Raw genomic sequence first — 13,276 nt, 5'->3', positions numbered from 1 at the left:
TATCTGATAATTTTTACATGTGTTGTGAAAGAATTCAGTACATACATAGGTTTTTTTTCTATCATGTAATGTATGTTCTGTTTTAGCCATGCCGAGATCGGTTAAGTGGTATAGGACGTAATAGGACGGACCCATAATATCTTCCCGTGGGTGTCGTAAAAGGCGACTAAGGTCCTTAGTCTAAGGGACATGATGTGAGAGTGGGAAGCAGCAGCAACGCTCTCTATTGCCAACTACGAGCTCCACACTCCAGTTACTGCGGTGAGAAACGCAAAGGGAAGGGGAACCTACTAATTATTTTCCCAAGTAAGTCGTTATGAAGGTTCGTTACAGTTTTTGTATGAAACATCTGTCAGAAACGTTAGGCAATACGGCCTCTGACCATACTGTCAAGTCAAGTGTTAGCGACTTAGATGAGGTGTTTTAATTAGTGATATTCTTTTCGTAGTTGTTTCTGACTCTAAAATTAATAGTTTTTATCAAAATCTCCAGAAAGCTAATTATTCTTTTGAAGTGATCGATGGTTCGGTGATCGTGTCGGGGCAGATATTTGTATGAAAAATACGAATGTTTGTTCTCGGGTCTTGGGTGTTTAATATGTATTTAAGTATGTATCTATCTATATAATTATATTTATCGGTTGCTTAGTACCATAACACAAGCTTGCTAAGCTTACTTTGTAAATTGGTGTGAATTGTCCCCTGATATTTATTTATTTATTTTATTTATATTGCGACGAAATGATTAGTTGTTTTTTTTTAAATAGGTATGTACAAATATTTTAAAACTACCTTCATTCTCATTCCTATCTTTTACTGTATTTTTGTCTACGGATAAAGGTTCTTAATTAACATGTTCTTAAAGGCCTCTCACATAAATTGGCAAATGTTAATGATTTCACTTACGGTTAATTTGCAGAGTAAGTGCTTTTAACTCCTGCACGTGCGTTCTTTGCATTATGCTTTCACTTTTGCAAATAAAGATCGTGATAAAGACAGGGATTTATGTATCGATAGAGTGTGTACAGGCGGGACCTAAAATTGACTATGTAAAAACGAAAAAAACTGGACTGTTTTACTTTAACTATTAACAGATAACGTGATTGATTGACAGAAAATGCACTAAACACGCTGTTATTACATTGGCTGTAGAGTCATGCGTGGATCGTTTTGTGCACCGTTATCGCGCCCACTTCTGTTGCTGACTGTACTTAGAGTTATCGACATTGCCGCGGGATAGAGACCTATTTTTTATTTCTGCATGGGATGATGGGAGCGACACCGCGTGATAAAGCTAGTTAAATATGAATGTAAAATTACGGCGTTATGCATCAATGTCCGTAGATAGTCGAATGAGGAAAAATATTTTATATAAAACTGTATGGATTTTACTCGTTCGCCAGTGGGTACAAAGTTGTATGTAATTTTCCTTCCTTTGCATGCGCCGTAGAAAGTCAAGTCTGACATGACCGGGGATTTGTAAACATTGATTTTATTGCACTTTCTTTTCCAAAACTTTCTCGAGGATAACATTGAGCTGCCACAACTTGCTCACGCAACAATGTCTCTTTATACAGGATTTTAACAAAATTATCTTGAGGGTGGAATGAAACAGCCTACGATAAAAATAACATGTAATAAAATAACAAAGCTTTTGTAATTTACTACTTCTTTGTTATAACATTCCTTAGTTTCTTCCAAAATTCCTCTGAGCTCTGCTCGTGCCAAGAGTGATATATTTTTGTTCTTAAAAGGTACTTCAACGTCGTCGTCAAGTATTTATTATCTATTTCTCCTATTTTTATTAACACTAAGGGATCATAGGATGTCCCGTCTTCTAGAAAAAGTCTATGATACTCAGCCAGCTGAGTTTCCCACCTGCACCAGTGGGATTGTACAAACCTGTTGCTTATTACCAAAATTATGTACCTGCTGTCATTAATACTGGTTACAATTGATTCGGAAATAACCGAACCTATTTCAAAGTCTCTCTCATATACACAAAGTTTCAAATAAGGAGCGGTTTCTTCTAAATGTTGAACCATTTCCATAACGAACTCTCTATCTTCAACGCAGTAGGACACAAACGCGTCATATTTATATGTCTTTTCTACAATACTTTCGTTTTTTGAATTTTTCCCTACGATAGATCTACCAAGCGCCAATTTGGCTAAAAATACCCAATATCTAATATAGATCCGGTATCTGTAAATAATGGTGACTGTCATAACGATCATTATGATAGTAACGAGAGAGGGCGCTGTCCAAACTAGGACCATGATGTTTGAAATCTTTTGATAGACTAGACAGTGTAGCTTTTTAACTGACGAAAGGTATTCAGACACTCTTCGATCTTCCCAAACATCAGGGCTACTGCATTGAAATTTCGAATGAGCAAAATAGTCTTTCAGAATGGATGACCCATTTGTGTCTAGCCACAAGTAAGTCCTGTACATCGTGCTACAGTCACAGACAAAGATGTTTTCCATCAAGTCAACTTCGGCACTCGAATTCCTAGCATCTTCTAAAAGATAATTAATGTCTTGCATCATACTGACGGAGAAATGCGATATCTTATTGTTTGTCAAATATAGCTTCCGCGGGGCAACTCCTGACGTCAGAAATAACGGCTTCCACCAAGATATAAGGAGGTTCTCACTTAAGTCCAGGACTTGTAGCAATTTTAGTGGCTTGATTGTCTCTGCAGTGATGTAGTACAATTGATTGTTCTTCAGATTCAAATGGGTAAGATTGGGCATCATTTCAAAAATATTGTCATTGTCATAAAAATGTTTGATCCCACAGTTTTTCAAAATCAGTATCTTCAACACATTTAGGCCGTTGAATTGCGCGCTAGTCAAGTTCTCGTTAGCAACCAGGGGATTATTTCCCAAATTAAGCATTTCTAGTTGCCTGAGTGGCTTGAAAGTACCATCTCCTATGTAAAATATTGTTCCATTCTCCAAGTTCAATATTGTTAACTTTTCTAATCCTCTAAATGTGTAGTCAAATAGAGTCTTTATTCTGTTATATGACAGATTTAGCACTCTCAATTGTTTGCTTTGACTGAAGGTGTCCCTGTCAATTTCATAATACATCGGGTTAGCAGAGCTACCTTTGTTACAAGATAAGTCCAGCAATAACAGTTGATTAGATAGGTGTGTCTGATGCACTCCCGGTAGATTGTTTCCTCCAAGTAGTAAGACTTTTAGATTTGGAAACTTCGAAGGATCAAACGCATTGGGTCCTATACTTATCGCGTAGACTTTTCTAAGATCCAGTTCTTCGATGTTAACCATACGAGGAAATGCATCGTCGCTGATCATCTCGAACTGATTTTGGGCAAGAATAAGCCTCTTGATAGTTGTCTGAGCAATAATATTTATCAACCTCCATGGCGGCTGTTTTCTGAAACCCATTCCGGACACATCAAGATAAGTCAAGTTAATCTGTTGGTGAATCATCTTTAGCAAAAAATTTCCAATCAGACTTGAATTCAGATCATTTTCTCCAATATGCAGCTCTTTAAGTTTCTGTAATGGTAAGAAGCTATGAGGGTGGATGTACTCCAGACTGCACAAATGTATTTCTAGACGGTTCAGGGTGGTGCCTGTCATTGGAATGAAGGTTTCTTCTGGTATTTGTTCGAAACAATTTTCCGATAAGTCCAGACCTTTTAAAGAAGGAAGGATGCTAGGTTTGAAGGCCGGTATAAGTTGAACTATGTTGGTAAATCCGTTGTTGACTAAAGTGAGGTTATGGAGGTTAGTCAAGCCTTCAAAAGTGTCTTCAGCGAGGGTCAGCAAGGCGGTGTTGTAAGATATGGAGAGCTGCTGCAGGTTGCTCATGTTGCGAAAGAGTCCTGGCTCAAAGTACTTTAGCTGGTGGTTGGCTTCAATCTCCAGGATCCTCAGATGGTGCAAGGTTTCCAAGTCTCCTTTGAGGATCTCACTGATGATGGAAGTCCTTACGCGCAAAGCGTCGCTTTTAAATTGAATCTGTAATTTATAAGAAATAATTTAATATCCGCGAAGTTCTTTTTGACATTAATTTTTCGGAGAGTTAAGAAATTATGAAAATGATTGACAGGTATGAGAAATATGACCTCAATTGTATTTCCCTAAAGTCACATAAAAATGTATGACGTATTTCGATCAATAATATCTAAGACGCCAGTTAATTCTCTCTAGATTAAACTAATCATTAGATACGCAAATAATTGTCACAGCTTGGTACGAGTTAATCTCTTAAGCTCTTGAATATTTTTTTTTTATTCGACTGGATGGCAAACGAGCAAGTGGGTCTCCTGATGGTAAGAGATCACCACCGCCCATAAACATCTGCACCACCAGGGGTAATGCGTTGCCAACCTAGAGGCCTAAGATGGGATACCTCAAGTGCCAGTAATTTCACCGGCTGTCTTACTCTCCACGCCAAACACAACAGTGCAAGCACTGCTGCTTCACGGCAGGATTAGAAAATTTTAATCACAAAAAATACTATTCAGTCAAGTTATTTATGTTATGAAATAAGAAGTCCAAATTTACTTTGAAAGGTTATTTTAAAAACACGTGCTAAGCAAACAAATCTTTGTTATCTGCCATCACATACTACGCAGTGGTGGACTTCGTATATAAGCCAAATATAATATGCGGAGTTTGATATGTTACTTCTAACTTTTTGCTTCACGAAACGGCAATGTCGTGTGCTGTATTTATCTTTAACCTGCCTTTTATTTGTCGTTTCTGCTGCGTCACAAGAGTTAACTTTAGCATTCTTATCTCTTATCATTCGGGCAATAATTTATTATTAAATATTAAATTACAAAAATAATGTTATTAAAGTACTACGTTACGTTACGCAATTATTGCTAGTTTTGGTGAAACTTGGGGAAAATGGACAAAAACTGATTATGCACGATAAAACTTGTTTTAACGTAAAACTCTCTACTAAACGCGTTTCCTTAGTGTATTTTTACATATTTCTCGCTAAACAAAACTGTTGTATAATCTATGGTTCGAATTTGATTGACTCTCTCTGATCTATGGCATATCAAGATGGTGAGATTATGATATGGATATAAGAATCTGTCTCTGTAAACTTACAAACATTCTTTCCCTTTGATGTTGACACCTTATTAATTTCTTTTTCTTGACTTTTCAAAACAAGTAGCTGATCAGAAGTAGCTTCTGCCGATCTGCACAATCAATAGCTAGTGTCAGGTCTAACTTTTCAGCCTTCAACAGTTCTAGGTTGCTGTCCAATGCCTACTACTATCCTATCTCGAAGAAGGTGCTGTTCAAATTCCTTGTATTCACAAGTGCTTATTAGCTTCTGAAGGTCCAATAAAAAGCTGTCAAACCGCTCATTTTCCTTCTGTATTCGAGGTTAAACATAAAGCGATTATAAATAACATTTCGCTTTTTCACCATGCGATCCCGAAGAACTTCCATCAACTCTTTGGTACTTCTCTTCGTTGCATCAGCCACATCAAATAAATATTTGTTATTAGCAGCAGCACCGATAGCGCTAAGCAAAGACTCGCCTTGTGACTCGCGCTCCGTGCCCCATCTCCATACCCGTGGCGGCCACATAGTTTGCCCAACCATCTTCGAATGTCTTAAACGCTGCCGAAGTCTCGCCAGAAATGCTTAGAGGCGGGGGCCATGGGACGTGAACATCACTTTTCATTTTATTATTGGATAGTTCTGAATTTGCGTCCGCATGGGCCAGCAATTCCGTTTGAGTTTTGAGTATCTCGGTGAGGGCCTCCATTTCTTTTGACATTTCTTAATTTCTTCTGACACCATGTATTAATAAGACTTTATTTATATTTAATGTGTTTTATTTAGTCGTAAGTTTACAGAGACAGATTCTTATATCCATATCATAATCTCACCATCTTGATATGCCATAGATCAGAAGAGTCAATCAATTCGGAACCATAGATTATACAACAAAAACATAAAATATTATGTGTAGAAATCTACACAAGTCTTCGCTTCAAGATTTTCTCGTCAATTTCGCTTCTGTGTGATTTTTAACGTTGTCAGCGTGATATTTAATATTCCTTTTAAGTACTGTACGAGTATTGTTACTATTTAGTTAGGTGTTTTTTTTTTTAATTTCAAAAAATGATAATCCTACCCAAATTTTAGCCATCTAGTTGGAATGAATTAAATCTCGATGTGTTTTATCCGTAGTTTAGTACTTTTAATAAGCTTTTAATAGTAAATTTAGCGTCGGAAATATATAATATTTTGCGAGGCACACATTAGACATTACATTGGTAGATTTTGGCACGAGAACGTCGGCTATCGGCAACATCGCCAACGACTTTTAAAATGCTTAAATCGGTATTAAACTTTTCCATTTTCATTAATATAACTAAGGCACAAAATAGGGCCAAGCAACATACCCTGGGGAACCGCTTGCACTCGTAGTTACCGAAGCAGACGATGACGCGCCGGTTCCTGCTGGCACGGCAGATGCAGCCCGAGCCGCGGTCCACACCCAGCTCCACCGGCAAGTCTACGCTGCGGTCTTCATCCTGATGGGAAAACTAATTTCAGTGTAAAGAAGCTTATCGCAAATCTTCTCTAGCAAATAATGCAAGGAAAGATACAGGGACGTAAAACAACATGGTTGAAAAATCTTCCTGAACATTTCGCTTCGGAATGCCACAATCACCGTGGTAGCCTAGCATTTAACCTATAGCCTCTCAAGAGGAGGATCTTGGTTTCAAACCCTAGCTTATAACCTTTGTACCAAATGGCATAGCTAATAAAAAACTTCTCCAGTACGAAATCACTTGTTTTATAGATCGATTGGGCTCTGTCTTTACCTACAGTCAATCAATTTGATACATGCAGCATCATGGAATCTTATCTTATTTTACAAGCTTTTATTTAGTTTCACCTGTCCCGTTGTCTGTCTGTCTGTCTGTCTGTAGCCCAATCTTGCAAGTTAAATTTGTTTACAAGTAGTCAGATTGACTTGAAATTTGGAATACTTATGTAAATCGCGTGATAATACAATAATCTAGTAGTGATATCCTGCTAGTCCAGCCAGGATCCAGGATCGTCTCCGCAGGACGGAACTCTTCAACGGTTAATAGCATCGACTTGAAATTTGGTATGCAAATGTAGTTTTGGTGACAATGCAAGTACAGTCAACAAAAAGTACAGTCAGCAAAAAAAGCTCGTATTAAAAATGATTTTTTATGGTTAGGTTATTTTTCTATCTATATCTATAGCAATGCTTAATTATGACGGCAAAGATGGTGACCTAGAAATCAAATTGGTTAATGACACTTTAAAGTCGAAGTTCGTTATTTCTTTACCTGAGTGAGGATGGTATTGGCGAATTCTTCGAAGTCGTTGACGAGGGTGGCGCGCGCACATTGCGCGTAACACAGCAGCAGCCACAGCACGCTCGCCGCGAACATCGCTCGCAACACGATCTGCAACACGACGTTAGCCCTTAGTCTTCTACTATTCCTCAGCATTATTTATGTTAGCTTATTCCACAGGATGCCTCCGACCATGTAGCATAGCTACTTTATAATCGCGCAAGCTGAGCTAATTTATCCTTGCCGACAATTTGGTATCATTTTGGATAAAATTGGCATTTTGGTGACAGGATTTCTGCTTTCCTATACTAGCATCAACCCTTTATTATGGGCAAAACATAACTCCCTTAGCAGTTCCAACTTCAAATTACTAGACATAAGTAATCATGCCGTTAATATTGACAAAACTATCGTCGTCATCGAGATATCCAATTTTAAGCTTCATATTTTTATATTTGTATTCACTGAGTGAGAGGGGAGGAATTTTATCAATATGTCTCATGGGAACTTAAGTAAGTAATATTAGGGGAGGAAAGTAGTATAAATGTTGAAGATAGGAAAATTTGCTGTAATTAAATATTTCATTTTTTGAAAGGAAACCAATTAAACTGCATTCAAATATTTTTCAAAATACACTTGGGATCGAACCGACTAATATACAAAAACAAGCACACACACAAACATAATAATATTTCTATGAAATAAATCTATAGATCATTCATAACATAAAGAACAAATCTCTCTAACAAACATGGTAAAAAAATACAAATGTTCGTATTTTCCCATCTGCAGTATTAAGATTTCCTCCTCCAGGTAGTGTTAAAAATTGCCGCCCTGAATGTAGTGGTGAAATATATGGTAGAGATATAAATTCTTAACGTTTAAAACGTTTACCATGTCTATCAGTAGAGAAATATCACGTTATGTAGAAGAAAATACCGCGTTAATACTTATTATCGTATTACAGTAAACATAAATAGATACTATAATGGTTAGTTCTAGTTTTCCGCTGCAAAACAGTGCATCCTGCATCTAGAAGCCACACCGGAAGTAGTTGTTGACTAAGTAAATGAGAACTAGATCATTATTGTCATATGCTGAGTAAATAATTGGAACATAACGTCTAACTTTATACCTACTATTCGATTTCCAACAAATCACATCGTGGATCACTAATGTTGCTTAAAAAACCAGAGTGATTGAATTTTTAATCAAAGTGCGCCAAAGGAAACTTCCCAAAATTGCGGAATTTTTCATATAGGAAAATTTCGGAAACTTCTTACAATTTTGTATGCGGATTGAAACTTTCCGTTTCTTAATTTTATTGTTAGCCTGTATTATCCCACTGCTGGGCAAAATTCTCTCCCCTGGATTTGCAACTCGTTCTGTCGGCACTTATGTCTGACCAGTCGCTGGAAAACGCGAAAATTTAAATTTCCAGTAATTTCCGAGAACTTTTCCAACTTTTTGGAAACTTTCCGCAACTTGCACATAGCCTGCATGCCTGTTTGCCTGTAGTTATGGGGTAGTCGATTGAATCTACTCGTGAACACTGCCGCTGTAATATGGTTCAAACGTCGAGCTAATTTTAAAAATAATTTGTCGCTTGTCCGGGTTGTAGGTAGCGTGCTTATAGTACGGTGGTATTCGAAACATGGCAAGGTTTTTAACATGACAGGTGTTTTCCGACAACAGTACAGTCAGCAGTAGTTGATGGATGTTGAGCCTATTATTTACAATGTTATATATATGTGCTGACTGCGCTTTATATTGCCTTCTAGCAAACATGGATTTACTGTTTGGTTGGGGAGCAGCGTTAATTTTGCGTCTACGGGTTTCTATGGTTGGGTTAAATTTCAACGTTTTATGTAGCTTTAGCACTGCGTTGAGAACATACAGCTTTCTCATCGATAATTGGTCACTAATTTCATACAGTTCCCTAGTGGGGAACCTGTATGGTTTCAAGTACATCAGCTTAAGCAAGCAACGCTGTCATCTTTCGACATCCATGAATTTTGTTTTGGCAGCACCTCCCCAAACAGCAATACAATAACTCATTATTGGTTGCGCCAAAGTAATGTATAACTGATTCATGAGTTCCTTAGTAGTAATATGCCTAAATATCTTAAAAATCCAGTTAAGTTTCCTTATTCTATTGTTCACATTTTCAATGTGCAAATGCCATGAAAGTGTAATTGTGTGGAATATTATAAAATTTGTAAAAAGTATACCTCTACATTGAAAATTATAGTCATCATTTCATTTCAGCCCCATGTTAGTTAAATAATTGAAAACCTCAGCCACCCCAACAGCATTTTTATTTTCAGTTAGTTTATCGCATTTTATTTTCAAATGTTTTAACAATGTGTATGTTGTTAAATGTATTTATATACAATTCTACTTAATTTTTGACTCTACCTACTCTTGTAATTATTTTTGTACCCGTTTTTAGAAAAGAATGAAGCTGACTGAAAAACGGTCAGTGTTAAATTATCTAAATAGTATGCAACCACGCTAAATATTTAATCGGTGTGCTACATTCATAACTTTTAGGGCCTGTTTCGCCACCTGTCGACTAACTTTAAGTGTCAGATAAAAGTAATGCCGTCTTTGTTTATTCGGACAAAACAAACAGAGACGGCATCACTGATATCCGTCACTTAAAGTTAGTCGACAAGTGGTGAAACAGGCCCTTAGTCTAGGCACAGTAAAAAAAACCGGCCAAGAGCGTATTGGACACGCCCGAAATAGAGTTCCGTAGCCATAACGAAAAAATAGTAGTAATAGTAGAATTTATTATTTTGTACGGAATATTCCAAGTTTAGGTTCAAACCTTAGGCTGCTATTTAATCTTAAACTAGGTACTTATAATTCACAAGAAAACTTAATCGTTAAAGTTTTCCTTGTAAGTTTGATATACTGTCCTGAATTTTTTCAAATTTTTTCACCCACCGGTTTAGGTTTAATGAAAATTTTCACTTTAAAGTTGAATACTTTGCAAACAAATCACTGTCTTGAAAAATCGTTATAGCAACCCCCTAATGGTTTTAAAAAACCTATCTAACGATAGCCCACACTATAAGGTTAGACGAGAAAGAATCACCCCCACTTTAGTCTAAGGGAGGTACCTACTTACTATAAAAAAAAAAATTGTACCATTTTGTCGGCATAGTTTACATATATATTCGTGCAAAATTACAGTGTTCTAGCATTGATAGTCCCTGAGCAAAGCCGTGGACGAACAAACAGACAGACAGACAGACAGACCCGTTCCGGTTCCGTTTTTCCATTTTGGCTACGGAATCCTAAAAAGGGATTTAAAAAACACAACCTGCTTGAAATTGTAGTATGTTGTATGTTCTAGATAGTAAGTTCTAGATAGATTTCAAGTGTCATGTTTTTGTTCAATTAAGGGATTAGTTTGCGAAATATAGAGTTTAAAAATATCTACAAACTTTGCTTATGTAAGAAAACGGCCCAAATGTCCAAATGCTTTTGAAACACCTGCTATTCAACTCTAGGTAACCAATATTAGTCGTCTATCACTTGACAGTCGGTATTCCAATCCACAGAGGGCTACGGAAGCATAAAAAACTTGTGTGAAAACATTTATTTGTTGGGTGATTTACTTTGGATCTCAATGAGGCGATTATTCGGGCGTTTCAACCGTCTCATTTTTCTGGACACTTTTCCGTATAAATGCCCGAATATTCTGATACAGTTTTTTAATTATCTGTTAGAAATACAGGGACTCTGACAAACAATCCAAAACGACATCAAAATCTACAGCCAATTCGTAAAAAATGTGACCAGAGAAATGAGGCGGTTGCAATGCCATAATCCATAATCGCCCCCCTGGGGTCGGTCTTATATGGAAATGTTACAAACCTGTAAACGTATGATAATCCAGCTCGGACTTCAGTCGTTGCTGTCTTCCAAATATTTAGGAAAATGTCGCTGCTTCGTCTTGATAATCACAGCCATTTATTGTTCTCTATTTCACCCACTGAAGGAACAAACAATACTTAGGACTTCAATGTTCCAACTGGTTAAATCCAGACATGATAGAGGTATATAATCTTTAGACGCGTGGGTACAGTTCTAATAATTTGCGTCGTATAACTAAAGGCTTCTGAAAGCCAAATATTGGTATAGCAATTTGCGAAGAAGACGTCGCTTTCTGATTGGCTAGTTTTTTATTTGTACGCGATTGTGTTTGACACATTACATCCAAACGTACGGCGAGCGACGATGGTTTGATAATGTGCTGTTTGAAGTTACGGGTGGAGGAACCGTTGGTTGTTTGTTGTTCATCAGGGTTAGTGGATGTTTAGCCAAGTAATCGGTCTGCAGACGCAAGACAGTTATGTAGGTTTGGAATAGGTTTACGGACTCTGACGCTGGAAAGTAAAGGTTGAAAGCGCTTTACCGCAATTTTTTGTAGCATAGTTACTAGGATTTTTTACATTATGATTTTTGTTTTTTATTTTATGGTTCCGGTTTAAGGTTCCACACCTCTAAGGCAATGAGCCCTTAATGAAAGGATCACTTGGTTGTATGTCTATCTGTCTGTCAAGACCCATTTTTGAACGCGTCGAGATTAACATAAAAAAATCCGAAATTAACATCAATACCCAAGTCAGCGGCTCTTAGAAGCAGCAAAAAAACTTCTAAATCAATGCTATCAAAAGATATATTTGTTAAAATAGGTGTTGTGTTCCATATGAATTGTGGAAAAATTATTATATATGCCCTTGCACGTGCCTACCTATTTATCTACGTCTAAAATATTCTATTTTTTAAGCTCTACACCAATAGACTCTACATAAGTATATAGCTTTCTGAGAGTCATGCTCACCACGGCCAAATTAGCACAAAGTAGTACCTAGGTTCTAATGAACTCGTGTTAAAATTCAACGGAGCAATTGATACAATGTAGAAAACACACAATCTAATATTTTTGAGTATTTCAATTTATATCTGCTAACGTCAACAACTATATTGAAAGTCAGTAATATTGTTAATTGTTTTAAACTTTCGCGTTTAACTAGTGACCATTGATCAACCTGTGACCGAAACCTCGAGGTATTTTTAGCCATAAATGATAATCTTGATTAAATTCCGTAATATAACTATAACTTCATAATGGTATCATTTATTTCAAATAACTTGGATTCATACCGTTAGCAGGTAATATTATTGTTTTAAATTTTCTTGTTAAAAAAAAGGAGGAGTGAAAAACACTGTTTCTGATCACTTCTACCTCTAATCATCACCATCCTCTTGTAAAACGATTCTTCACAACATCCCGCACTAAATATTACCACTGTTACTTACTTTTCGTCAATCCCGTAAGTCCAATTTCATAAAAACTAGCAAGCAGGCGATTCCACACACACTGGCCTACCCCATCACTCACTCTTCGAAAGGCAAAAGCAGAACGATGTAGAAACACTTGTGAACCGTCCCCGAGCCGATACGACGCATCACTTTAACGTTGCCAGCAATTGTTTGCGCGATACAGCCAGCGAAAACCGATTAATCTGAAACACTGCTAATAATAAAGTTTTCGCTAGTTGAAGTGTAGGAGATAACTGAGGTGACGTCGAGCGGCCATTTTGCGCGTCGTAGGCGCACTTAAGGCTCTGTTGAAATGCTTATTGAAACCTAAGTATTTGAAATCTTCCACTTGATTGCGTAGATACGAAAGCTGATTTATGGCGAAGAAACCTGAGTAAGAGGAGCAGAAAGAAGGGGGAGAGCCTGGATCATCGGCTGGCGAAGTCCTTGGTTCCGTTTGGTATAAGATGTAGAGGTTATGTCAGAAAGCTCAAGATACGAAAAAGTGCCAGGAAAAAGGTCCTTTTTGTCCAACATATCAGTTTGAAACATGTGTCCAATGCCGTCGCCTTCTTAATAGGCCTAG

The 13,276-nt window shown here is 37.2% G+C and overlaps 1 protein-coding gene across 3 annotated transcripts; it reads right to left on the bottom strand.

Annotated features, from left to right (window-relative positions):
• Positions 1-1,620: 1,620 nt before the first annotated feature.
• On the bottom strand, positions 1,621-12,961 carry LOC141440666 (toll-like receptor 2 type-2). Of its 3 annotated transcripts, XM_074105191.1 has the most exons (5): positions 12,806-12,961; positions 11,239-11,356; positions 7,342-7,461; positions 6,418-6,561; positions 1,621-3,997 (listed from the first exon to the last, which is right to left on the bottom strand). In XM_074105191.1, the coding sequence occupies exons 3-5, from the start codon at positions 7,444-7,446 to the stop codon at positions 1,664-1,666; spliced, it is 2,583 nt and encodes an 860-aa protein (XP_073961292.1). In that variant the 5' UTR covers positions 7,447-7,461; positions 11,239-11,356; positions 12,806-12,961; the 3' UTR covers positions 1,621-1,663. The 3 variants fall into 3 exon arrangements, with proteins under 3 accessions (XP_073961292.1, XP_073961291.1, XP_073961293.1); XM_074105190.1 differs by lacking the exon at positions 11,239-11,356 and having other exon boundaries at positions 12,688-12,961; XM_074105192.1 differs by lacking the exon at positions 11,239-11,356 and having other exon boundaries at positions 6,418-6,549; positions 12,688-12,961.
• Positions 12,962-13,276: the final 315 nt, after the last annotated feature.

Source organism: Choristoneura fumiferana, chromosome 23, assembly GCF_025370935.1.
Source record: "Choristoneura fumiferana chromosome 23, NRCan_CFum_1, whole genome shotgun sequence".
Lineage (NCBI taxonomy): Eukaryota > Metazoa > Arthropoda > Insecta > Lepidoptera > Tortricidae > Choristoneura > Choristoneura fumiferana.
This window is presented reverse-complemented; position numbering and strand designations above follow the sequence as displayed.

What these genes read in the sequence shown, in the direction of transcription:
- LOC141440666 (XM_074105190.1), bottom strand. Translation starts at nt 7,446, where the DNA reads ATGTTCGCGGCGAGCGTGCTGTGGCTGCTGCTGTGTTACGCGCAATGT. An exon ending in CCAATACCATCCTCACTCAG is followed by an intron (nt 6,562 to 7,341) that starts GTAAAGAAATAA and finishes CACTGAAATTAG; the next exon opens with TTTTCCCATCAGGATGAAGA. An exon ending in AGTGCAAGCGGTTCCCCAGG is followed by an intron (nt 3,998 to 6,417) that starts GTATGTTGCTTG and finishes TATAAATTACAG; the next exon opens with ATTCAATTTAAAAGCGACGC.